Source organism: Macaca mulatta, chromosome 2, assembly GCF_049350105.2.
Source record: "Macaca mulatta isolate MMU2019108-1 chromosome 2, T2T-MMU8v2.0, whole genome shotgun sequence".
In the NCBI taxonomy this organism is placed as follows: Eukaryota; Metazoa; Chordata; class Mammalia; order Primates; family Cercopithecidae; genus Macaca; species Macaca mulatta.
The window spans coordinates 116318587-116346131 of NC_133407.1; the positions used below are offsets into that span (position 1 = coordinate 116318587).

Here is a 27545-nt window from a genome sequence, read left to right on the forward strand (position 1 = left end):
CAAGGTCTCACTGTATTGCCCAGGCCAGTCTTGAACTCCTGGGCTCAATTGATCCTCTTGTTTCAGCCTCCCAAAGTACTCGGATTACATGCATGAGCCACCACACCTGACTATAAGGTTTTTAAAAATCCAACATATGTTCCCACAAACCTTTGATGATGACATCGCACTGCTCCTTGAACTGCTCACAGACCCAGTGACCACTCTACACTGGTTTTCAGCCTCTTTTTGTATTGATGTGATATCCACTTTCCCAACAATGGGATGAGAAGGCAAAACTCGAGGAGGCGACTCTTGGAACTTAAATAATTAAAAAAGAAGATTAACAGTTTCATATACAGCCCCTTCCAATGTTCCCCTATCAGCAGGTTCCCTATGTATGTGTCAGTGGTTTGCTCTTAAAACCTTCAAAACATTGCATTTTTTTTTAAAAGACTCTGCCAAAAGTCAATCATCTAAGAAGCTTATGGAGAGGATACCTGTTGAAGTCATTTCAAGAAATGAGATGTCAACATGATTCTGTGGAGAAGCTGAAGAAAGAACTGTTCATCAGTACAATGCAGATGGGGTCAAAGGTTTATCCTCATTAGCCTATTCATTTAACTTTCAAAATGATCTGTCCATCTTTGCTGGAGAAGATAAAATCCTTACTCTCTTCCAACTCACTGATATTTGAAAACTAGTATTTAGCATCTTGCCATTGTCACCCTTCTGTATATGTTCCTTGCATTTCTTATGTGCCTTTTGGCAATTGTTAATTGCTCTAAATAGAAACTGAGCTTCCCAAAGTCCACCTCCCAAACCAAAGCAAAATGACTTACAGCAAAGAGATCTCTGCCAACCTGTCTGTTTTCCCCTCTGTGCTCAGTCTGTTCTCTCTTCTTCTGCCGTCGCTGTCGAGACAGAGAAGGTTCAGACCCAGAGTTGTGCGGCTGTAAATCTGGGTGGATTCTGCCCTGTTTTTCTATAGTACATTCACCAGTAACTTGATCCTTAAAAATAATAAAATGACATTTTAAAGTATAGCAGCAACCTGGTACTAAAGTAAGCTGCCCATAAAAAGTGGTTTTTGTCTTTAGCATGAAAACTTTCCTCAAAAAACTGTTTCCATATTGCAATTTAAAGTGTTACCTGGAAGTTGTAAATTGACCCATCACAATGTAAAGTTCACAATATGGTCCAAATATAACAATGCAGAATTGAATACAGAGGTATACATAAACTTCCTCTTAGAAAACAAAAGAAGTGGGCCAGGCATGGTGGCTCACGCCTGTAATCCCAGCACTTTGGGAGGCCGAGGTGGGCGGATCATGAGGTCAAGAGTTCAAGATCAGCCTGGCCAACATGGTGAAACCCCATCTCTACTAAAAATACAAAAAGTAGCCGGGCATGGTGGTGGGCACCTGTAATCCCAGCTACTCAGGAGGCTGAGGCAGGAGAACTGCTTGAACCTGGCGGGGGGAGGTTGCAGTGAGCCAAGATCGCGCCATTGCACTTCAGCCTGGGCGACAGAATAAGACTCCATCTCAAAAAAAAAAAGAAAAGAAAAAGAAAACAAAAGCAGTTACAATTTCAAATTTTTGTGCAATAAAATTAAATCATAATGCAACAGTTAAAAAATAATAATTATAAAAGGAAGCAAACGCACACAAAAACTCAAAATAATGAATAGTCTTTTGAACATCCAAATGGTCAAACTCTCCATGCCTACTTTTTTTTTTTTTTTTTTGAGACGGAGTCTCACTCTGTCGCCCAGGCTGGAGTGCAGTGGCGCAATCTCGGCTCACTGCAAGCTCCGCCTCCCGGGTTCACGCCATTCTCCTGCCTCAGCCTCCCGAGTAGCTGGGACTACAGGCGCCCGCCACCTCGCCCGGTTAGTTTTTTTTTATATTTTTTAGTAGAGACGGGGTTTTACCGGGTTAGCCAGGATGGTCTCGATCTCCTGACCTTGTGATCCGCCCGTCTCAGCCTCCCAAAGCGCTGGGATTACAGGCTTGAGCCACCGCGCCTGGCCCATGCCTACTTTTAAACACAATGAAAATGAGAAGAAGCTGAGTGTGGTAGCTCACACCTATAATCCCGACACTCTGGGAAGCCAAGTCAGGAAGACCACTTGAGGCCAGGAGTTCAAGACCAGCCTGAGCAACACAGAGAGACCTCCATCTCCATTAAAAAAAAAAAAAAAAAAGTCAGATGTGGTGATATGCCAGGTAGTCACAGCTACCCAGGAGGCTGAGGTGAGAGGATTGCATGAGTCCAGGAGGTCAAGGCTACCATAAGCCGTGATCATACCACTGTACTCTAGCCTGGGTGACACAGCAAGAGTGTCTCAAAAAATATATATATATATTTATTTATTTATTTATGTAATGTTTTGAGACAGTGTCTCGCTCTGTTGCCCAGGCTGGAGTGTAATGGCATGATCTCGGCTCACTGCAATCTCCGCCTCCTGGGTTCACACCATTCTCCTGCCTCCGTCTCCTGAGTACCTGGGACTACAGGCGCCCACCACCATGCCCAGCTAATTTTTTTTTGTATTTTTAGTAGAGACGGGGTTTCACCATGTTAGCCAGGATGGTCTCAATCTTCTGCCCTTGTGATCCGCCCGCCTCAGCCTCCCAAAGTGCTGGGATTACAGGTGTGAACCACTGCACCTGGCCAAAATCTTTTAATAAATTAAAAAGATAATAAGGAGTTGTCTTTCTCAAAATGAATGTTTATTTGCAATGCTGACAGGCAAAGACAAAATGCCGACATCAGTTATCAAAATGTTCTGATTTTTTTCTCTTCCTCCAAATAAAAATAATTGTTTTAATTAAATCACTTAAATTGTGGTTAATCTAAAACTACTGGTTTGATTCAATTATTTTTAAAAATCTCCTCATAACTTTTCATAAGTTTTCCATTCTGAAAATGAACAAATGTTTTAAATGAATTCCAATTTAATAAAAATTTATTTCCCAAGTAAACATCAGTTATTTGGATGTACCCTAAAAAGTACAATAAAAAGACCATTGAGCTTGGCATTAGATGGAGTCTTATGTGAGAAACTTAATTGTCCTGAGCCCAGTTTCATCATTTAAAAATGGATCTAATACCCACAGCCATATTGTATTACTATTTGAGGATTAGCTGAGAGAATACACTAAAAGTACTTAGGACTATGTCTGATGCATATTAATTAGATGCTCAGCCAGGCGCAGTGGCTCACACCCGTAATCACAGCACTTTGGGAGGCCAAGGTGTGAGGATGATTTGAGCCCAGTCAGGAGTTTGAGACCAGCCTAGACAACATAGGGAGACCCTGTCTCTACAAAAAATAGAAAAAATTAGCCAGGCATGCTGGTGTATGCCTGTAGTCCCAGCTACTCGGGAGGCTAAGGTTGGAGGATCACTTGAGCCTAGGACACCGAGGCTGCAGTGAGCTGAGATCACATCACTGCACTCCAGCCTCAGCAACAGAGCAAGGACCTGCAGAAGAGGAAGAGGGGAGGGGAGGGGAGGGGAGGATGGGAGACAATATTTTCTTTTTTTTGTTTTTTTGAGATGGAGTCTTGCTCTGTTGCCCAGGCTGGAGTGCACTGGGGCAATCTCAGCTCACTGCAACCTCTGCCTCTCAGGTTCAAGCGATTCTCCTGCCTCAGCCTCCTGAGTAGCTGGAATTACAGGCGTGCACCACCACGCCCGGCTAATTTTTGTATTTTTAGTAGAAACAGGGTTTCACTATGTTGGCCAGGCTGGTCTTGAACTCCTGACCTCCTGCCTCAGCCTCCCACAGTGCTGGGATTACAGGTGTGAGCCACCATTCCTGGCCAGGAGACAATATTTTCAAATGCTGTATCTAATAAGGAACTGGTATCTAGAATAAAGAACTCTCAGAATTCAATAATAAAATGATAAACCAATTTTAAAATTGGCAAAGAATTCAAATAGTTTATTTCTCCAAAGGAGAAATACTGGCCAAAGTATATAAAAAGATGCTTAAGGCTGGGCATGGTGGCTCACACCCATAATCCCAGCACTTTGGGAGGCCGAGGCAGGCTGATCACTTGAGGTCAAAGTTTGTGACCAGCCTGACCAACATGGTAAAACCCCATCTCTGCTAGAAAAACTACAAAAATTAGCTGGACCTGGTGGCACATGCTTGTAATCCCAGCTATTCAGGAGGCTGAGGCTGGAGAATCACTTGAACCCAGGAGGCACAGGTTGCTGTGACTGTTACAGGGTACTGGGTTTCTTTTTGGTTTGATGCAAATATTCTTCTATGTTTAAACTGATACACAGAATTACTGATTTTCCTAAAATGACAAGAGAACCCACACATTTGTAACTGCACTTTCAGTCTTCTCTCCAAAACCAACATCTCATGTGTGCATATCACTCACCTGGTCCTTTGGCTTTTGTTCTTTGATTAGGGGCTGCAGAGGCTTCACTGGTTCATTTTTTTCCCCAGCGACAATGTCAGAGGACCATGTGGGAATCAGGTTTTCAGGCTGGGCACTGGATTTACTGTTGTTCTGAAGCATCTCCTCTTTCACTTGAGAAATACTGCATATACCTCCTAACTCATTAGAGGCATCCAAGTGTCTTGGCTGATTCTCCTGAACGAAGTCATCACTCACTGAATCCCTCCCTTTTGCAGGTAAGATGTCAATATTTACCTTACTGATTGTGGCTAGTTCTGTGGTATTGCTAAAGTCCTGTTTGCAGGTATGGGCTTTCAGACTGGCAGGTGACTTCAAGGGACCAGAGGCCCTGGGTTTCTCCTGGGACAAACATTTGCCTTCATCCTGAATGAAAACATGTTTGGAAATTATTATAGCACTCCTCATATCTTATACCAAATCAACTCAAAATGCAACAAGAGGTTCCTCAAAAAGTTAAACATGGAATTACCATATGACCCAGCAATTCCACTCATAAGTATGTAATCTAAGGAACTGAAAGCAGGGACTCAAGTAAATATTTGTACACCAATGTTTATAGTAGCTTTATTCAAAATAGCCAAAAGGCGGAAACAACCCAAAAGTCCATCAGCAGATGAAGGGATAAACAAAATGTGGTAAATACTGCCGGGCACGGTGGCTCACGCCTGTAATCCCAGAAGTTTGGGATGCCGAAGCAGGTAAATCACTTGAGGCCAGGAGCTTGAGACCAGCCTGGGCAACATGGTAAAATCCCATCTCTACTAAAAATACAAAAATTAGCCAGGTGTGGTGGTGCATGTCTGTAGTCCCGGTTACTTGGGAGGCTGATGCAGAAGGATTGCTTGAGCCTAGGAAGTGGAGGTTGTAGTGAGCCGAGAGCCCGCCATTGCACTCCAGCCTGGGCAACAGGAGTGAAACGCTGTCTCAACAACAACAAAAAAGGCAAATACATACAATGGAATATTTCTAATCCATAAAAAGGAATGAAGTTCTGATACATGCTAAAACATGAATGACCCTTGAAAACATGCTAAGTAAAATAAGCCAGGCCAGGTGTGGTAGCTCACGCCTATCATCCCAGTACTTTGGGAGGCAGAGGCAGGAGGATCACTTGAGCTCAGGAGTTTGAGACCAGCCTAGGCAACATGGCGAAACCCCATTTCTATAAAAAAAAAAAATACCAAAAAATTAGCTAGGCATGGTGGCAAGTGCCTGTAGTCCCAGCTACTTGGAAGCCTGAGTGGGAGGACTGCTTGAGCCGGGAGGTCAAGGCTGCAGTGAGCCGTGATCACACCACTGTGCTCCAGCCTAGTTGACACAGTGAGGTCCTGTCTCAGAAAAGAAAAGAAATAAGCCAGGACAGGGCAGGGAGCAAGCAGGGGCAGGAATGGCACTGTCGCCAGAGATGCTGCTGGGCCGCAAAGGTGATGGGCAGCTGGGAACTCTACATTGAAGGTGCAGAGGTGAGGCACAATGCCCGGAAGGCTGGTAAATTGAATGCTGAGGACAGAAGAGTCTGATGACATAATACTGAATTTCTTTGTTTGGAGCACACATTATGAACTCTTTCGGGAGCATGTCTACAAGCTCTATATGGAAATGATCTGAAGCTGAAAACATTGGCAGGGGATGTGAAAATCAGTCTTCCATGAACTATGCCAAAGAAACAGCTGCCTTCTATTCCCAAAAATGCTTTGCCCATAACTAAGCCTACACCTTCTGCCCCAGCAGCAGAGTCAATAAATGGCATGCATGCTTCCTATAGACTCGTCCACCTGAAATACTCTCTTCTTGCAGAATTTACCTTGGTTGTGGAGCAGATGTTATTAGGTGTCTATGTGCAGCCATCTTATCCCTCTGTATTAAAGTGGTTTGGACTAATAATCATAGAGCATAGACTTTATCAAGATGGCATATTTAGGCAGGCGTGGTGGCTCACACCTATAATCCCAGCACTTTGAGAGTCTGAGGTGGGTGGAGCACTTGAGGTTAGGAGTTCGAGACCAGCCTGGCCAACATGGTGAAACCCGTCTCTAACCAAAAATATAACAATTTGCTGGTGTGGTGCCACGTGCCTGTAATCCCAGCTACTCAGGAGGCTGAGGCAGGAGATCACTTGAACCCAGGAGGCAGTTTGCCATAAGCCAAGATCGCACCACCACACTCTAGCCTGGGCAACAGAGTGAGACTCTGTCTCAAAAAAAAAAAAAAAAAAAAAAAAGATGGTGTATTTAAGTTTGCAGTTTACATCCATCCCTGATTACTATCCAGATGGTGACTATCCATGCTTGATATTCGGTATTCCCATCTTTCACCTACTAGGTGATGCCACCTCAGATGAACTGGATGTGAAGAGAGCATTTGGAAAATGGAGGTGGAATCATAATCAAATTTGGCAAGTACTAACAATATGCAGGGAGAGTTTTCTACAAGATTGATAAAAAAGCCCCCAAACCCAGAGGCTGCAATACTGTATGAGAAAGATGTTCAGCTTTTTAAGAGTAAAGTGGTTGACAGTGTTAAGGTGTGCATTACTCATTTGTCTGACCAATCTAAAATAGAAGACTCATGCAATTAGCTTTTCTCCATGGAATCCTTCTGTACATGATGAAGCCAAAGAAAAGATGCTGACTCAGAAAAGCCTGAAGAACAGCACAATAAGTGTTCGTGTCGCCGGCCTGTCATAGGTAAAGACTGGCTCAGTACAATCTTTCAGTAAAGAAGAGAAAACAGTAGCAACTTAAGAGATGGTGAATCTGGTACACCATGCACTTTCCTGCTGGACTCTGGACTAGTTCAAGCTGACCAATGGCAATGGACAGCCTGAAAAACAAAACCGTGTTAACAATGAAAAAAAAAGAAAGAAAGAAGCCAGAAACAGAAAGACAAATATTGTATGATTCCACTTATATAATATATCTAGAACAGGCAAATCCAAAAAGACAAAAAGTAGATGAGAGCTTACCAGGGCCTGAGGATAGAGGGAATAGAAAATTATTGCTCAATGGGTACAAAGTTTCTGTTTGAAATGATGGAAACATTTTGGAAGATAGTGATGATGGTTGCATGATACTGTGAATGTAATTAAGGACAATGAATTATATGCTTCATATGTAGTATTAGACCACATTAACAAAATGAAGGAAAAAAAACACATGATCAACACCCTTATGTGATGATTTTCAGGGCTGTGGAAAAAAAAAACACCTTTTCATGATTAAAAAAAAATTCAACAAACTAGGAATAGAAAAAAAAATTCATAACATAATAAAAGTCACATATGAAACACCCACAGTAAACATCACATTTAATGGTAAAAGACTGAAAGCTTTTCCTCTAAGATCAGGAACAAGGCAAGAATACCTGTTTTCACCTCTTCTAGTCAATATAGTACTAGAAGTTCTAGTCAGAGCAATTAGGCAAGGAAAAAAAATAAGGCATCAAAATTAGAAAAGAAGAAGTAAAATTATCTCCTTTTGCAGATGATATAATCTTGTGTGTAGGAAATCCTAAAGATTCCACACACAGAAACTGTTAGAACTAATAAATGAACTGAGCAAGGTAGCAAGAGGCAAAGTCAACATACAAAAAACAGTTGCATTTCTATATACTAACCATAGACAGTCTGAGAAGCAAATTACAAAAACAATTCAATTTACAACAGTATCAAAAATAAAAAAATAATTAGGAATTAACCAAAAGGTGAAAGAAGACTCACATAGTGAAATCTACAAAATGGTGTTGAAAGAAATGTAAAGAAGACATAAATAAATGGAAACACATCCCATGCTCATGGATTGGAAGACTGTTAACATTGTTCGTTCTTTTTTTCTCTTTTTACAATTGGGCATCTCCTTGAGAAGAGCTTAATATTGTTAATATATTAATACTACCCAGAGCAATCTATAGATTCAATCTAATCCTTATCAAAATCCCAATGACATTCTTTGGAAAAACAGAAAAATCCATCCTAAAATTCAATGGAATCTCAAGGGCTCCCAAATAGCCAAAACAATCTTGAAAAAGAAGAATAGAGATGGAGGACTCATGCCTCACGATTTTAAAACATACCACAAAACTACATTATCAAAACAGTGTAGTATTCGTATAAAAACGGACATTATACATAGAAACCAATGGAACAGAATGGGGAACCCAGAAATAAACCTTCACATGTGTGGGCAAATGATTTTTGACAAAGGTGCCATGATCATTTAATGAGGAAAGGACAGTTTTTTCAATAAATAGTGCTGAAAAAGCTAAATACCCATATACAGAAGAATGAAGTCAGACCTTTACCTAATACCATATAAAAAATTAACTCAAAATGAACAAAAAACCTAAATGTAAGACCTAAAACTATAAAACTCTCAGAAGAAGACATAAGGCAAAGGCTTCACAACATTGGATTTGGCAATGATTTTCTGGATAGGACACCAAAGGCACAGGCAACACAAGAAAAAGACATATTGGATTTCACAAAAATTAAAAATTTTGTGCATCAAAAAATACTATCAACAGAGTAAAAAGGTAACCCACAAAACGAGAGAAAATATTTGCAAATCATGTATGTGATAAGGGATTGACATCTTGAATATATGGAGAACTCCTAAAATTCAACAGCAAAAAATGAACGACCCAACTCAAAAATGGGCAAAGGACTTGAATAGACATTCCTCCCAAAAAGATATGCAAATGGCCAAGAAGCACACAAAAAATGCTCAATATAACTAATCACTAGGGAAATGCAAATCAAAACTACAATGAGATACCATCTCATGCCCATTAGGATGGCTATTACTAACAAATCCCAGAAAATAACAAGTACTGGTGAGAATGTAGAGAAACTGGAACCTTTGTGTACTGCTGATAGGAATGTAAAATGATACAGAAGTTGTGGAAAACAGTACTACAGGTCCTCAAAAAGTTAAAAATAGAATTACCATGTGGTCAGCAGTTCCACTTCTGGTTATATACCCAAAAAAACAGAAATCAGGGTCTTGGCTGGGAGCAGTGGCTCACATCTGTAATTCCAGCACTTTGGGAGGCTAAGGCGGGTGGATCACTTGAGGTCAGGAGTTTGAGACCAGCCTGGCCAACATGGTGAAATCCCATCTCTACTAAAAATACAAAAATTAGCTGGGCGTGGTGGCACATGCCCATAATCCCAGCTACTTGGGAGGCCGAGGCAGGAGAATCGCTTGAACCCAGGAGGTGGAAGTTACAGTGAGCCAAGATTGTGCCATTGCACTCCAACCTGGGTAACAGTGAGACTCCGTCTCAGAAAAAAAGAAAAAAGAAATCAGGGTCTCAAAGAGATACGTGTACACCCATGTTCATAGCAGCATTATTCACAATAGCAAAAAGGTGGAAACAACACAAATGTACATCTGCAGATGAACCAGATAAACAAAATGTGGGACACATACAACATAATATTATTCAGCATTAAAAAGGAAGGAAATTCTGACATATGTCACAACATGGATGAACCTTGAGGATATTATGTGAAACAAAACAAGGCAGTCATGAAAGACAAATACTGCATGATCCCCTTATCTAAGGTACTTATACTAGTCAAAACCATGGAGATAGAAAGTAGAATGGTGGGCCAGGCACAGTGGCTCACACCTGTAATCTCAGCACTTTGGGAGGCCGAGGCAGGTGGATTGCCTGAGGTCAGGAGTTCGAGACCAGTCTGGCCAACATGTTGAAACCCTGTCTCTACTAATAACACAAAAAAATTAGCTAGATGTCGTGGCATGCACCTGTAATCCCAGCTATTCGGGAGGCTGAGGCAGGGGAATTGCTTGAACCAGGGAGGTGGAGGTTGCAGTGAGCCGAGATCATGCCACTGCACTCTAGCCTGGGCGACACAGCAAGACTCCATCTCAAAAAAGAAGAAGAAGAAGAAGAATGGTAGAACAGTGACTGCCAGGGACTGGGGTAGTAGGGAATGGGGAGATACTGTTTAAAGAGAACAGAGTTCAGTTTTACAATATGAGAGTCATGAAGATGAGTGATGATGGCTGCATAACATTATAGATGTATTTAACGCCACTGAATTGTACATTTACAGACGATTAAGATAGTAAATTTTACATTATGTGTATTTTATCATAATGAAAAAATTAAAATTGGATCGACAACCTAAATATAAGAGCTAAAACTATAAAATTGTTACAAGAAACTATGGCATAAACCTTCAAGACGTTGGATTTGGCAAGGGATTCTTAGCTATGACAACAAAATAAAAAAATAGATAAACTGGACTTCATCAAAATTAGAAGCTTTTGTGAAAAGGACATTATCAAGAAAGTGAAAAAAACAAAAGAAATTTTTAAAAACAAAAAAGAAAAGTTAATTAAAAAGGGAAAGAAAAGACAACCTATACAATGGAGAAAATATTGCAAGTTGTCTGTCTGACAAGGGACTAGTATCTGGAACACAGATAGAGAACTCTTACGACTCAACAACAAAAAGACAAAAATACAATTTAAAACTGGGCAGGGGCTGGGTGATGTGGCTCATACCTGTAATATCAGCACTTTGGGAGGAAAAGGCAGAAGAACTGAACTGCTTGGGCCCAGGAGTTTGAGACCAGCCTGAGCAACATAGTGAGACCCACCTCTACAAAAATAATCGTAACAGTTAGCCAGGTATGGTGGCATGCACCTGTAGACCCAGTTAATCGGAAGGCTGAGGTAGGAGGATCCCTTGAGTCAAGTTCAGAGGCTGTGGTGAGCTATGATGATGCCACTGTACTCCAGCCTGCGTGACAGAGCAAGATCCTCTCTTAAAAAAAGAAAAAAAAAGCCTGGGCACAGTGGCTTATGCCTGTAATCCCAGCACTTTGTTTGGAAAGCCAAGGTAGGAGGATCGCCTGAGCCCAGGAGTTTGAGACCAGCCCAGGCAATATAGAAAGACGCTGTCTCTACAAATAAAAAAATTAGCCAGGCATGGCGGCATGCTGTGGTCCCAGCTACTCAGGAGGCTGAGGTGGGAGGATCACTTGATCCCAAGAGGTAGAAGCTAGAGTGAGCCATGATCACACCACTGTACTCCAGCCTAGGCAACAGAGTGAGACCCTGTATTAAAAAAAAGGCAAAAGCTTTAGCAGATATTTCTCCAAAGAAGACATACAAATGGCCAACAAGCATGTGAAAAGATGCTGTATGTCATTAATCATTAGGGAAATACAAATCAAAAATACAATAGGATACACTTTATACCCACTAGGATGGCTAGAATCAAAAAATCAGAAAATAACAAGTGTTGGCAAAGATGTAGAGAAACTGAAACCCTTGTGCACTGCTGATGGGAATGTCAAACGGTACAGCCACTGTAGAAAACAGTGCAACAGTTCCTCAAAAAGTCAAACCAAAAAAAAGTCAAATCAAAAATTACCATTTGATTCAGTAATTCCACTGCTAGGTATGGACACAAAAGAACGGAAAACAGGTACTCAACTACATGTACACATATATTCATAGCAATAGCCAAAAGGTGAAAAAAACTCAAATGTCTACTAATGGATGAATGGATAAACAAACTGTGGTATATCCATACAATGGTAGCCAGACCTAAAAAGAAATGAAGTATTTATACATGCTACATGGATCAACCTTGAAAATATGCTATGTGGAAGACACCAGAAACAAAAGGTCATATATTTAATGATCCTATTTACATGAAATATCCAGGAAAGGTGACTTCATAGAGACAGGAAACACATTGGTGGTTGCCAGAGGCTAGGTGAAGGACAAAATAGGGAGTGACTGCTTAATGAGGAAGAGATTTCCTTTGGGGTGATAAAAATGTTTTGGAACTACATAGAAGTGATGGTTGCACTACACTGTGAATGTACTGGCCACACTTAATTGATCACTTTATTTAATTATTTATTTTTATTTTTGAAACAGTGTCTCATTCTGTCACCTAGGTTGGAGTACAGTGGTACAATCTTGGCTCACTGCAACCTCCGCCTCCCAGGTTCAAGCTATTCTCCTCCCTCAGCCTCCTGAGTAGCTAGGACTACAGGCACACGCCACCACAGTTGGCTAATTTTTGTATTTTTAGTAGAGATGGGGTTTCTCCATGTTGGCCAGGCTGGTCTTGAACTCCTGACCTCAGGTGATCTGCCAGCCTCGGCCTCCCAGAGTGCTAGAATGGCAGGCATGAGCCACCGCACCCACCTTAATTGTTTACTTTAAAATGGTTAATTTCGTTACATAAATTTCACCTAAAAAATTCTTAAAAGTTATTACAGCACTGATTTCATGAACATTTTGACAGCCCAATTTGGATAAAGCTAAATCAATCACTTAACCAGTACTCTTTCTTTACAATAAGGAATTAATTGTACAACAGAATCTCTAGTAAAGCATAATCATTTCACATAAAATAATTTGCTTAAATGGCCCATTTTTCTAAGTGCAGTTTCTAAAACACATACCCTTTAAAAAGAAACATACCATTATATATGTCTGGGAGCCCTTAGAAGAGTGTGGTTGGGGGTGGATTACTTCATGATTTGATTCTGCCTTTCCGGAAACCACTGTAGCAAAAGGCTTGGATTTAGAGTCACCATTTTTAATGTTACTTTTGGAGGTTTTTCTTTATGAAGAAGAAAAGAAAGAGTTATTATCAATATACTGAAGATTATGGGTTTTTATGTATAGGTGGAAGTGTGTGTATACAATGAATTCCCTTACAGAACTGGACCATTTATAGAGAACAGTTTTCTAAAAATCTAAGGGGCATCCTACAAAACACCTTACCAGTAGTCTTTGAAAGAAACAAGGTCATAAAAAATAAAGAAAGTGAGAAACGATCACAGACCCCTGATTAGATGTACTATATCCTGGATTGGATCCAGGAATAGAAAAGAGATGTTAGAGAAAAAAAACTGGTGAAAGCCAAAGAAAGTCTGAAATTTAGTCAATAGTAATACTTTTCTTTCTTTTTTTTTTTTTTTTTTTTAATTGAGACAGAGTCTCACTCTGTCACCCAGGCTAGAGTGCAGTGGCGTGATCTCAGCTCATTGCAACCTCCACTGCCCGGGTTCAAGCAATTCTTGTGCCTCAGCCTCCTGAGTAGCTGCGGCTACAGGCGTGTGCCACCACGCCTGGCTAATTTTTTTGTATTTTTTTTTTTAGTAGAGATGGGGTTTCGCCATGTTGGCCAGGCTGGTCTCAAACTCCTGACATCAGGTGATCTGCCAGCCTCGGCCTCCCAAAGTGCTGGGATTACAGGCATGAGCCACCACGCATGGCCAAGTCAATAGTAATATTTCAATGTTGGTTTCTTAGTTTTGACAAATGCATCAGGGTATGTAATCTAGTAATCACAGAAGAAATTAGATGAGGGGTATACAGGAACTTTCCACACTATCTTTCCAACTTTTCTGTTTATACAAAATTATTCCAAAATAAAAATTCTGTGGGAGACTGCCTCACATATGGGAGTACCAGGTTAATTTTCATTTTCAAATTTTACATGTTTGTAATAATACCACAACTGCTTGGCTAACTTTGAGAGTAAAACTGATTGGTATACTTAATGCTGACTTTAATAAATGTATACAGGAATAATATCCCCAACTATTTTAGCATGTCAGTTCTAAAACTGGGCTAAACCTCTGGAGAATTCAAGACAAGCATGGAGATCAGTGCACTGGAAGGCCAAAGTTCTGCTTGGTGGGAAATTATATAGACAATGTACACAAAAAGATGGTTATTCTTTAATTTTTTTTTTTTTTTTTTGAGACAAAGTCTCGCTCTGTCGCCCAGGCTGGAGTGCAGTGGCCGGATCTCAGCTCACTGCAAGCTCCGCCTTCCGGGTTCACGCCATTCTCCTGCCTCAGCCTCCCGAGTAGTTGGGACTACAGGCGCCCGCCACTGCGCCCGGTTAATTTTTTGTATTTTTAGTAGAGACGGCGTTTCACCGTGTTAGCCAGGATGGTCTCGATCTCCTGACCTCATGATCCACCCGTCTCGGCCTCCCAAAGTGCTGGGATTACAGGCGTGAGCCACCGCGCCCGGCCAAGATGGTTATTCTTTATTCCCTCAGGAATCTGTAGCATTGCCACCTCTCTTTCCAAATTTAACATGCCACAAGGCAAGAGGAGAAGCCAAACAGATTGTGATAGTTTTGTCCAGCCCTAAGTCTTAGATCCTGGAACACCTGTTTAGTAAAGGCAGGACCTGCAAGTCAAAGCAAGGAACTCTCTCGGGAAGTTATATGAATGAAGAGGGAACTTTATGCAAGCTCTCAGAAATGTGAGCACTACTTTTTAAATATTACCATATTACATAGTAAGACATATAGGTTTCTTAGATAATCTCTAATTATAATATGATTCCTAAAACATATGCCCTCTTTTATTATTTGGCTGCTCCTTGAGAACAGGGCTAACTCATAGGCAGTGAACCCAGAGTAGTGCATATGTCCTTTTAAAAACAATTTACACTATATGTCTTAGAACCCTCTGAGGAATATGACAGTGGTTCTCCAAATTTCTGATTTTAGCAATTAAGCAAATTTCAACATGTATTTGAAGACTGGGAGAATATGCCATGCCAAAAGTGCTACTTTGGCATAAAGATCATTTTGGGCTAAGGTTCTTTAAAAAGTAAGTGCAAGCTTTGGGAGGCTGAGGCGGGCGGATCACGAGGTCAGGAGTTCAAGACCAGCCTGGCCAACATGGTGAAACCCTCTATCTACTAAAAATACAAAAATTAGCCGGGCACAGTGGCAGGCGCCTATAATCCCAGCTACTGGGGAGGCTGATGCAGGAGAACTGCTTGAACCTGAGAGGCGGAGGTTGCAGTGAGCTGAGATCATGCCACTGCACTCCAGCCTGGGTGACACAGCAAGACTCCATCTCAAAAAAAAAAAAGTAGGTGCAAGAAGGATACTCTGACCTTCCCTTTTTCTTCCAGAAAGCAGAAGATAAAACTCCCATATGAAATATGTCCTCCCTGTATCAGAAGGAAAGTAACATTCTTATTATTAAGAATGGAAAGCTGAACTAAGAGAATTCTATAAACAGACCTTATTAAAATAATTCTTATCTTCCTCTCCACATAGTTTACTTTTCCACAATTCCCTCTCTTTGTTGAATCAAGCACAAAAGCATTTAGGTTTTGCCACTTCTTTGGGTCTTCATTTCCTTATGAGGGCTCCTGTGTCACATAAAACTTATTCAGGTATTAAATAAATCTATATACTTTTCTCCTGTTAAATTGTAAGTTTAATTCTCAAACTCAGCCAAAAAACCCTAAGAGGGTAGAATCTTGCTTCCTCTACATATGTAATCAGGCCATTTTATTTCTTGTTTTAAAAAAAGAACCCACCATTAATTCTTGCATATGAATATTATAGAAGCCACCCTCTTTTACCCCATCTATTTAGCCCAGCTATTTGCAAGGGAAGTAGCTTACATCTTTGTGGCCTCCAAAAAGAAGGAGATTTGCCGCTTTATATAAGGCTGCCTCAGGATGCTCCTCACAGACGGCCTTTCTTCAGGCCTTTTACTCAGCATTGTTCTTATCAGTTCTGCCAACTCTGGGCTGTAATCCCTTGGCATTGGTGGCAGCTACAAAGAAAAATAATACTGTAATTATGACTAATGGTCTTGTGAAACAAAGTAAAAGCTGATAGAGGTTTCCCAATATTTATTTATAGTCATATATCCACATAAGCAGAAAACAATCAGTATGTTAGTCTACAGGAAGTGTACTGGTATCCCAGTTGTAAGATAACAAGTTGTAAAATTATAAAAGTATATCCTTCAACCCAGCAGTCCCATCTGATGACACTCTCATTCAGAAATAAGAGTATGAGTTTCCTAAAGACTTATGTATCAGGATGTTCAATGCAGTACTGTTCTTGCAGTAGTAAACAACTGGAAACATAAATGTCCCATAGTGGATCTGTGGAATAAATTATCATACATTCTTCTTATAAAGAAGAAGAAGCCAGTCACAGTGGCTCATGCCTGTAATCCCAGCACTTTGGGAGGCCAGGCGGGTGGATCATGAGGTCAGGAGATCGAGACCATCCTGGCTAACACAGTGAAACTCTGTCTCTACTAAAAATACAAAAAATTAGCTGGGCATGGTGGCGGGCACCTGTAGTCCCAGCTACTTGGGAGGCTGAGGCAGGAGAATGGTGTGAACCCAGGAGGCGGAGCTTGCAGTGAGCCGAGATCGCACCACTGCACTCCAGCCTGGGTGACAGAGTGAGACTCCATCTAAAAAAAAAAAAAAACAAAAAACCAAGACTTGCAGGTACCAACTTGGAAAGATGTCCCTCATGTATTAAGTCAAAAAAACAAGTTATGTACCATGCAAACAGCCTGATTCCATTTCAGTTTAAGAATCTGTGGGTGTACGTGTACACATGCACACACACACACAGAGTTATGTCTGTATAAAGGCAGGAAAAAAACAGAAAGGCCATGTACCAAATTGCTAGCAATGGTCATCTTCCAGGGAATGGGAATAGTAGGAGAAGAGAATTTCACTCCCTTCTTGTTTGATTCTTAAGTAGTGGCATTATGGGAAAATTTTACTTTTGTGTATGTTTTTCAATATGTTTCAAATTGAAAAATTAAATGAGTTGTGGGATAGTATTAAAATCAATAGGTGATTCATGGCCTTTAAAACTTAACAGTACATTGGCCAGGCGCGGTGGCTCACACCTGCAATCCCAGCATTTTGGGAGGCTGAGGCGGGCACGTCACCTGAGGTTCGAGACCAGCCTGGCCAACATGGTAAAACACCATCTGTACTAAAAATATAAAAATTAGCTGGGCATGGTGACACGTGCCTGTAATCCCAGCTACTTGGTAAGCTAAGGCACGAGAATCACTTGAACCCAGGAGGTAGAGGTTGCTGTGAGCTGAGATCATGCCATTGCACTCCAGCCTAGGAGACAAGAGCAAAACTCCATCTCAAAAAAAAAAAAAAATCCCTTAACAGTACACGGATGCCTGACACTATAAAGGGCAACTAGCCTCATGGAACATACAAAGTCGGTCACTCTGGAGTCTATATCAGACACAATGCTTTCTGTGGTTCTTAACTAGTTATTGATTATTGTGATGATTATCAAAGGAACAACAAGTTCAAACAGAGTAAACTCATTTTAAATGTAGCTCATTCAATCATAGGCTGCTTAGAAGAAGAGATAAATAGCCTCTCAGGGCATCTGCACATCCTATGACTATAGGCATAGGTTTTCAAAAAGCCAATTCTTTTCAGCCATTAAGCCATCTTACAGATTAATATTAAGAAATGATCCATCAATCCCTTTCCCTCTAGTCTGACCTTCCCCACAGAGGGGACCCACCATTGTTAACTATCAACCCAATATCAATAATTACTCACTGACTCATCAAAATCATCAATGATTTTGCTAGTAGCTATTTATAAAGCTGCACTATAGAAATACTGGTCAATTAGTTCTAGATTATTCTTTACCTTTCCTTCAATAATCCGATAAACTAAAGAATTCATATCTTTTGCATTGAAAGCATGCTTCAGGGTAGCCATTTCATAGACACAGCATCCTAGAGCCCAAACATCAGACTAGAAAATAAAAACAGTAAATGGTTAAATGTCAGAATAGCTTATTTACATTTTTTCCCCTTTAAAAAAAGAAAACATTTTCCTTAAACCAATTCATAATTATCTGACTTAACTAACTTCTGAAATTACGAGTACTAGGTAAGCCAGCATACAGAGCCCAATTCTACCTTATAGTTGTAGGGTTTGTTTGAGAACAATTCAGGGCTCATGTAGTAGGGTGTGCCAATGAGTGTGCTAGCCATGTCACAGTGGTTCTCTAACACTCGGGCAATTCCTAGGTCCCCCACTTTGATGATGTTTGTTCTTGTTAGGAAGACATTTTGAGTTTTCAGATCTCGATGAAGGATGTGTTTTTCATGTAAATACTGAGGAAAGAAACAAGATTTTATTACATATAAATAGACTCAATTATGTATTTATTCCTGGCCTATTATATACCATCAGCAATGGCATGAGTTACAGTCTTTGACCATAAAGAGTAACCAACCATACAATTCCTTATTCAACAAACAAATACCTACCAAACATCATTGCTTTATAATCTCTAAATAAAAGGTCTAATTTACAATATTTCAAATGAGAAAATTAAGTTCCATGCATTGACTTACCCAGTACACATCAAAACTGTTCTCTGGTAGCTTGACAATTAATACATTTTGGGACTACATGAATCCAGTTTAAAAATATGTTTACAGGCCAGGCGCATTGTTCAGCAGTTTGGGAGGCTGAGGTGGGCAGATCACTTGAGGCCAGGAGTTCAAGACCAGCCTGGCCAACATGGCAAAACCTCATCTCTACTAAAGAAATACAAAAATTAGCTGGGCATGGTGATGCATGCCTATAATCCCAGCTACTTGGGAGGCTGAAGCATGAGAATCTTTTTTTTTTTTTTTTTTTTTTTTTTTGAGACGGAGTCTTGCTCTACCGCCCAGGCTGGAGTGCAGTGGCCGGATCTCAGCTCACTGCAAGTTCCGCCTCCCGGGTTTACGCCATTCTCCTGCCTCAGCCTCCCGAGCAGTTGGGACTACAGGCGCCTGCCACCGCGCCCAGCTAGTTTTTTGTATTTTTTAGTAGAGACGGGGTTTCACCGTGTTAGCCAGGATGGTCTCGATCTCCTGACCTCGTGATCCGCCCGTCTCGGCCTCCCAAAGTGCTGGGATTACAGGCTTGAGCCACCGCGCCCGGCCAGCATGAGAATCTTGAACCCAGGAGCGGGAGGTTGGAACAAGCCATGATTGAGCCATTGCACTTGAATCTGGGCGACAGTGACACTCTGTCTCAAAAAAAAATGCTTACAAACTCCCACTGAAGGTAGGCAACTTATACAAAGTCAGACACATGAAATCCTCAGCTTAATAATATTTTCAAGTATAGCAAGAGCATTTTTATTTAGAGGAAGTATCTCAGAATTTAAACATGGTCACTTAATTCTGGACAAGTCTACCCAGTTCCAAAATAATATTTCATAAACAGTCTTGCTTTTGAGTTACATGCATATTAAAACACAAACTTGTAGGAACACTTATTCCATCTTATAGAATGAAGTGCTGCCCAATTCTAAAAAATAAAAAAAAAGAAAACTTATTTTGCATTTCCATCTACTGTACCCCAGCAGGGTGACAGATGAAATCACTTGGGCATATCAATTAGCCTAGCTACCTTTCAGCATGACACAACTGACCAATGGATAACAAACATAGTCACTCTTTGCTCTTGGTTGCCTCAGGGTCCTTAAAATTGACTTTGCTATAAATATTAAATGAGTGGGCTTCCCCTGCAATTAGATATGAAATCTAGGTCTATTTTAATATAGGTATCAGTTGCTTAGAAAAGTTCCAATGCTACAGCAAGAGTGACTGGGTCAACTTCACAAATGAATTTTCCAAAAAATACATTTCCATATGTAAGTATCTGAAGAAAAATTTTCCTAAAATACACCTGCCATCTTCTTGTCATCTGGGAATAAGCTAGGATGCTATTAGTCTACACAGTACCTGCAAAGCCATGGCGATCTGTACAAACCACTCTACCACCTGATTCTCAGGCAGAAGCTGCCCTTTCTGCTCCTTAAGCTTTCGGTACAGATCACCTCCTTCACAGAAGCCCATGACGATGTAGAGCAGACCATCTCCTCCTTCCCATGACTCCTTGTAGGTGACAATGTTGGGATGCTTCAACTGAGACAAGAGCTGGGCTTCCTGTTCAGCAGCTCGCCGCTCTCGGCTAGAGGCATTTCGGAGGTTCAGTTTTTTGATGACATACTAAAAACAAAACATGTATTTTTACAACGTGCAAATAAACACAAGATTTGTGGCCTCAGAGTTATCTAAGGGCTCTCAAGAATATCCTCAAAACCAACCTTGTAGAGCCTGTCAGATAACCTATTCATTTTGTTTTTCACCAAGTACAAAATCAGGGAAAATATTTGCTATTATTAATGATACTTCTTATAAGTTAGATTTGTAGCACTGTAAGGCCACAAAAAAATTACCTTTCCATCTGCATTTCACAATTTCATTAATGACTAAAAAAAGTGAGTTCAAGATAACATACTATTGGATCAATTATAAAACCTGTGTTAGCAATTTCTTAATGTCTGGCCGTACACAATGGCTCACGACTGTAATTCCAGCACTTTGGGAGGGCAAGGTGAGTGGATCACCTGAGGTCAGGAGTTCAAGACCAGCCTGGTCAACACGGTGAAACCCGTCTCTACTAAAAATACAAAAATTAGCCCGGCGTGGTGGTGTGTACCTGTAGTCTCAGCAACTCGGAAGGCTGACACAGGAGAATCGCTTGAACGTGGGATGCAGAAATTGCAGCAGTGAGCTAAGATTGCACCACTGCACTCCAGCCTGGGAGGCAGAGCAAGACTCTGTCTCAAAAAAATTTAAAAAAAAAAAAAAAAAGAAATTTCTTAACATCTAAACTCTCCCAAAAAGGTGCATAAAATATGGCTTGAATATACATTTGCAGACAGAATAGTCCATGGATTACATTAGATACTCAAAGGGATCCATGGCCCCATAAGTTTAATAGTCACTGATCTTCAGCATAGAAAATTATTCACTTAAAAGAAATCAATAGCCTCTAACACCTAATACATTGCCCTCAATCATTTCAAAGACCATACAATTCATTTCTTCAACACATACATAAATGTGTTTTGTGAAGTGTAAACTAAAGCTCAAATAACTAGCTATTGCTAGTTCCCTATTATCAGCCCCAAAATCCAATGATTCCCCCAATGCCTACTGAATAAATCTCTTATGCATGAGCTTGTGTTCCAGCAAAGCAACTAGCACCAGAGACAAGGAAGAACAGGCAATTGGGCCCTATATTTAGCGGGGACATCTCCTCTCAGCTTGGCTGGAGCAGTCCTGTTGTCCTGGTGTAACTATTGATAGTGCCTCCTTTCAGTTTCAAAATTGTCCCAGTTTGTACAATACATTATATTGTCACCCTATTAATATACCACATTGAAGAATTGGTTCATTATCCTGAGGGTAATGGGATAAAGTGTTTTAAAGAAAGGAGGAGTGACATCAGATTTAAATTTTAGAAGGATCACTAAGGCTGCAATGAAAGTGATGGATTGGAGAAAAGCAAGTCAAGTAGCGGCGACCAGTTGGGAAACTGTGGCCATAGCCTAGCTAGAGAAAACAAGGTGTCCTGGATTAGGGTGGTACCAATAGAGATGAGAAGAGGCCTACTGTCTTAGTGATAGATAAATATAATCAGTGTTGGGGTGCGTGGGGAGGCTTAAAAATGACTTCAGGTGTCCGACTTGGGCAACTGGTGGGTTGGTGTCGCTATTCACTGAAACGGAAGACATGAAATAAGGTTTAGCGGGAAGAAAATGAGTCCGAGTTTTAAGTGAGTCCAGCAGTCTACAGTAGAGACCTTTGAGGCCCATTATGCAAGGAATAATGCTTGCTAGGCGCTGTGTTAAGTCCTGGGAATGCATGATACCTGCTCTCATGAGATTGTCGGGGGTGGGAGAAAGGTGTGTAGATCAAGCATGTCAATTAATACAACAAAGAAATAGATATGCAGAGACTGAAAATTTTTCATAAAACGAAGAATCGTAATTAAAGAAAATGAAAATTAAAAGGAAAAAAAGTAATACAACAAAGAAGTAGAGGAAGTTCTGGGCGCATATTACAGGGAGGCCTGGCCTCATCTTGGTCTGGGACCATCTCCCTGAGGAAATGCCATCCGAGATGAACCCCTTGCGACCACTCCCGATCTAATCTACCGGTAGGCGCCCTCGGCGCACCTCTGCCCGCCCCCGGCCCTTGCCGGGCCTCACCCCTGCAGACCTGCTTGCCGTCCCGCCGGTGCTTCACAAGCGTCACCTCTCCGTAGCTCCCCTTGCCCACGACCCGCAGGTAGCAGTAGGCGGCCAGGGGCATGTTCCCAGCGCTGGCCCAGAGTCGGGATGCGGCGGCAGCGGCGGGTAGGGCAGCGGGCGGCAGCAGGAGGCTCGGTTCATGCCCTAAAGTGTGCAGTGGGGGCGGCTGTTGAGGCAGCCAGGCCCGGGCGGGATCGCAGGGTCCCAGCCCACGACGACGCCGCTGCCATAGCGATCCGGGCCGGGAGCAGTCCTGCGCATGCTCCTGCGTCCCCAAAGGACGGCCATAGAGCGGACGCCACGAGCGGCCAGAGAGGTTCCGCAGCCCCGGGAGGACCCGCCATAGAGCAGAGGCTCCAGGAGGCCAGAGCGACCTCTCCAGGCCCCGCGCGCTATCTGTTCGTCGGTTCCACCGTCCGGGTCCCCGCCACGGCAGAGTCGGGGAAAGCTTCCTCTTATTGTGCACTTGTTTGTCCTAAGCCCGTTACAAGTATTGTTCGTTCATTCTACGAATATTTATTGACTGCCTATGTGCCAGGCCGACAAAGCCCCTTCCCTCCTGGAGCTCATGTTCTAATGATTGGTGACAGACTGTACCAGTAACATTTGCTGTATCCGCTTTATCACATGCCGTCTCTGCATCCAGCAATCCATCCTATTTTTTGATACATTCAAAGTAAATTGGAGATATCAGTACCTTTCATCCCTAAAAACTTTCGCCTGCTAATTGAGAACTACAAAGACTCCTCAGCAGTTAACGACTGCCCTAACCACTGCACTAAGAGACCTGACTAAACTCTAGCATGGCGTTATGCTAAGTTAATAGCCTAAGGGCGGATCTCTAGGTGGACCTAGGCCCCTTTAAAATGTCTGCCCAAGAAAGCTCAGGGGTGCCAAAAGAATTCACCATTTGTTCCAGCCAATGCCTCCCTTTTCTAGACCGCTTCTTTTTTTTTTTTTTTTTTTTTTTGAGACAGCGTCTGGCCCTGTCACCCAGGTTGGAGTGCAGTGGTGCAATGGTGCTCACTGCTGCTTAGACCTCCTGGGCTCAAGCCATCCTTCCAACTACAGGCACACACCTCCATGCCTGGCTAATTCTATTTTATTTTTTTCAGAGACAGGGTCTCACTAAGTTCCCCAGACTGGTCTTGAACTCCCGGGCTCAAGCAGTTCGCCCACAGTGGCCTCCCAAAATGCCGATATGTGTGCCATTGTGCCTGGCGTCTTTCCTTTTTATGGCCAAATAATATTCCATTGTATATATATACACCACAATTTGTTTATCCATTCATGCAGTCATGGACACGGATAGCTTCCATCTTTTAACTATTGTGAATAATTCTGCTATAAACATGGGTGTACTAATATCTGTTTGAATCCCTGCTTTCTTTTTAATTCATTTGGGTATACACTCAGAAGTGAAATTGCTGGATCATATGCTAATTCTAGTTTAATGTACTGAGAAACCACCACACCATTTTCCACAGCAAGTTGAACCGTTTTACATTCCCATCAGCAATCCACAAGGGTTCAAATTTCTCCTCATCCTTGATCTATATCTTGATAGGAGATTTGGGTGTATGGATTTGTCAAAATTATCTAATGCTAAATTTAATATTTGCACATTTTCCCTCAAAGCAAATTTCATCTTCACTAGAAAACCAAACAAAAAGAACCATAAATAAAGATTGAACTCTAGTTAATGATATTATTAAAGATAAACAGGCCGGGCGTGGTGGCTCATGCCTGTAATCCCAGCACTTTGGGAGGTCAAGGTAGGCGGATCACGAGGTCAGGAGATCAAGACCATCCTAGTTAACACAGTGAAACCCCATCTCTACTAAAAATACAAAAAATTAGCCGGGCGTGGTGCTGCACACCTGTAGTCCCAGCTACTCAGAAGGCTGAGGCGGGAGAATGGCGTGCACCCAGGAGGCGGAGCTTGCAGTGAGCCGAGATCATGCCACTGCACTCCAGCCTGGGCGACAGAGCGAGACGTAAACAAAGCCAAGCATTAAAACGGTGAAAATAGATTTTATTCAGTAACTACTGGCGGTAGGGGAAAGAGCTGAACTCCATTCTATTTGTGCAGAGGTGATTGGGCATTCCAAAGGAAGAATAAGGGAGTAGGCAGGGGAGCAAGCAGGGGCTCACTTAGAGTCTGGGAAGTGAAAAATTAAAAGGATTGGTTAGCGTAAATGTGATTAGGCCAACTGTGTCTGCTAGCTGGCAATCAGGGAAGTCAGGATTCTATTCTCCCACATAGACTGGGAGACATGAGCCCTACCTTTCTGATGATTACATTTCAAAGGAATGGATTTTAGGTCCTTGAGAAAGACATTCCTAGGATGTAGGAAATACATAGGTATATATCTCAGAGGGACAGAAGAAGGATTTGTAATTGTAAGCTTTTTAAAGTTAGTGCTCTAGAGGCGGCACACTATGACTCACACCTAATCCCAGCACTTTGGGAGGCCAAGGTGGGAGGATCACTTGAAACCAGTCTAAGCAACACAGTGAGACCCCCTTCTGTACAAAAAATTATAAAAATTAGCTGGGTGTGGTGGTGCATGCCTGTAGTCCCAGCTACCTGGGAGGCTGAGGTGGGAGAATCAGTTGAGTCCCAGAGGTTGAGGCTGCAGTGAGCCATGATCCTGGCACTACACTCCAGCCTGAGTGACGGAGTGAGACTCTGTCTCAAAATAAATAAATTTTTAAAAAGGAAGGATGTTCTGACGTGCTACAACATGGATGACCCTTGAGGACATTATGCTAAATAAAATAAGGCAGTCACAAGAGGACAAAAGTATGATTTCACTTATGTAAGGTACCTGTAGTAGTCAAAATCACAGATTCAGAAAGTAGAATGGTGGTTGCCAGTGGTTGGGGAGAGGAGGGAGTTGGTGGGTAGTGTTTAATGGGTGCAGAGTTTTAGCTGGGGAAAATGAAAAAGTCCTGGAGATGGATGGTGGTGATGGCTGCACAACATGAGCGTACCGAAGCCACTGAACTGTATTCTTAAATATGGTTAAATAATAAATATTATGTTCTGTATATTTTACCACAATAAAAAAATTGTGGCGCACTGCTCCTGTAATCCCAGCTACTCAGGAGGCTGAGGCATGAGAATCACGTGAACCTGGGAGGCGGAGATTGCATTGAGCCAAGATCGTGTCACTGCACTCCAGCCTGGGCAACAGAGCGAGACTCCTTCTCAAAAAAAAAAAAAATTATATTGTGTGTGTATATATATATATATATATATATATATATATATTTCATTCTACAGACAAAGGTCTACTAGCCTGGCCCTGGAGGACAACTATGAACAAGACAGACAAGGGCCTGTCCCTGTGGGGCTTACAGTCGAAGGGGGAGACGGCCATGCATACTAACAAGCTGCCCTTGCCAACTGAGGTCAGTACTGTGCAGAAAAGCCGCCTGGTCCAGCCTGGCCATCCAGGAGAGGTTGCCCCAAGCAAGCACCGCATGAGTGGAAGTTTAAAGAAAAACTTTTTCAGGCAGAGGAGCAACATGTGCTAAGACCCAATGGACTCATTTTGTGACTTTACCTCCACACCTCAGTGTGAACTCCCTGAGGACTGGGCCAGGCCTGTCTGCTTCAACACCCTAAACCCAGCAGGTGTAAATGAAGGAATTGTGGGTTGCTGAACGAATGAGTGGAGAAACACCTGCCTACCTGGATCTAAAAGAAGTCTCTGCAGTTGAAGCTGAGAGACTCAGAGGGGCCATGGGCTAGGTGACATAGAGGGGTCAGCAGGGGCCGTACCACTCAGGATAGGGTGTGTGAGACAGGGGAAGTTCTGCAGCAGACTGACCTTTCTTTTTTTTTTTTTTTTTTTTTGAGACGGAGTCTCACGCTGTTGCCCAGGCTGGAGTGCAGTGGCGCGATCTCGGCTCACTGCAAGCTCCGCCTCCCGGGTTCCCGCCATTCTCCTGCCTCAGCCTCCTGAGTAGCTGGGACTACAGGCGCCCGCCACCGCGCCCGGCTAATTTTTTTTTTGTATTTTTAGTAGAGACGGGGTTTCACTGTGGTCTCGATCTCCTGACCTTGTGATCCGCCCGCCTTGGCCTCCCAAAGTGCTGGGATTACAGGCTTGAGCCACCGCGCCCGGCCAGACTGACCTTTCTAAATGGTGACTCTGGCTGCTGCCTGGAGCAGAGTGGAAGAAGATCAGCCGTCTAAATGAGGGATGAGGGCGGCTTGAACTAGGTGGTGACTGGGGATGGGGAGAGAAGTTAATGGATTAGAGGGATATTCAGAGGTTGGGAGGTGGGGTAGGTGGTCAAGGAGAGTGAGGCACCCAAGATGCCACCCAGCCTTCTGGCTTGGATGCCCAGCTGGATAACGATGGCCTTCACTGGAGTGGACAACAGGGGGAAGACCTGGCTTAGTAGCGGGCTGTGGGGAGGAGGAGACAAAGGTCAGGAGTTCAATTTGGACATACCAGATGGAGGGGCTCTGGGCAAATCAAGCAGACAGTTGGCTGTGTGGGGGTGGAACTCAGAGCAGGTCTGGGCCCATGTGCTGTCCTGCTGGCACCAGCAACACAGTTACCCTCCCCATTCTCAATCAGCAGCAACCATAGCTGCTTTCTGTCCACCCTGGCCCCCATCTCCCACATGCATAGGGTAGGCCAATTTCTCCTCTTCCTCTGTACCATGAGGATAATATTAACAATAATATCTGTCTCTTGGGGGGAGTTGTGAGCAGTAAATGAATTCGGACACAAATGATGCTGAGAAGCATGACAGGCACAGGTCATAATTAGCTCTCCCCATCTCCTGTCCACCCTCCCCCTGTGCAAACATGCTTCTAGCCCTTTACATGGACCAGGCTTGGTGCTAGCCATCTCTCAACAGCCCAGTCTTGAACTCATCACACCCTTGCTCAAAATATCTTAAGTATCTCCCACCCAAAAGGCTAATCACTTTCAGACATCTGCGCCAGCTGGTCCCAACCCCCTTCCCAGCCACCTTCCCCACCCTCTTCATCAGCTCCTTCTCCCATTCCAGACACCTCCACATTCCCACAGCATACATCCCACCTGCCCATCTGCTTTTCTCTCCCTCCCTTCCCACCTTCCCCTTCCCAAGCACTGCTCTTTTTTCCAGGCATCTCATCCAGGGACCTTCTCCTAATCCCTG

General features: G+C 42.5%; 1 protein-coding gene, 2 long non-coding RNA genes and 1 pseudogene across 46 annotated transcripts in view; 3 read left to right on the plus strand and 1 right to left on the minus strand.

The window, feature by feature from the left end:
- The window catches only part of NEK4 (NIMA related kinase 4), a 71579-nt gene extending 48960 nt beyond the window's left edge, over positions 1-22619 (minus strand). For 23 of the 44 annotated variants that reach the window (XR_013414014.1, XR_013414015.1, XR_013414006.1 and 20 more), the window contains exons 1-9: positions 22345-22619; positions 20017-20283; positions 18190-18387; positions 17915-18022; positions 15872-16026; positions 12902-13043; positions 4386-4790; positions 822-992; positions 151-300 (exon numbers count right to left, since the gene is read on the minus strand). Coding sequence is in view for 32 of the 44 variants with exons in the window: in XM_015130721.3 (XP_014986207.2) it covers positions 151-300; positions 822-992; positions 4386-4790; positions 12902-13043; positions 15872-16026; positions 17915-18022; positions 18190-18387; positions 20017-20283; positions 22345-22437 (1689 nt within the window). In the remaining 12 variants the exon portion in view is untranslated. The remainder of the gene's footprint in view (positions 1-150; positions 301-821; positions 993-4385; positions 4791-12901; positions 13044-15871; positions 16027-17914; positions 18023-18189; positions 18388-20016; positions 20284-22344) is intronic. The other 21 variants (XR_013414011.1, XR_013414009.1, XR_013414010.1 and 18 more) reach the window with 5 other exon arrangements.
- On the plus strand, positions 5848-7171 carry LOC100427821 (AKT-interacting protein-like; annotated as a pseudogene).
- On the plus strand, positions 8242-10916 carry LOC144339235 (uncharacterized). The gene is made up of 2 exons (XR_013414028.1): positions 8242-9641; positions 10247-10916. It is a non-coding gene; the product is annotated as an uncharacterized LOC144339235 (long non-coding RNA).
- LOC144339236 (uncharacterized) lies at positions 13373-14245 on the plus strand. Its single transcript, XR_013414029.1, has 2 exons — positions 13373-13505; positions 13652-14245. It is a non-coding gene; the product is annotated as an uncharacterized LOC144339236 (long non-coding RNA).
- Positions 22620-27545: the final 4926 nt, after the last annotated feature.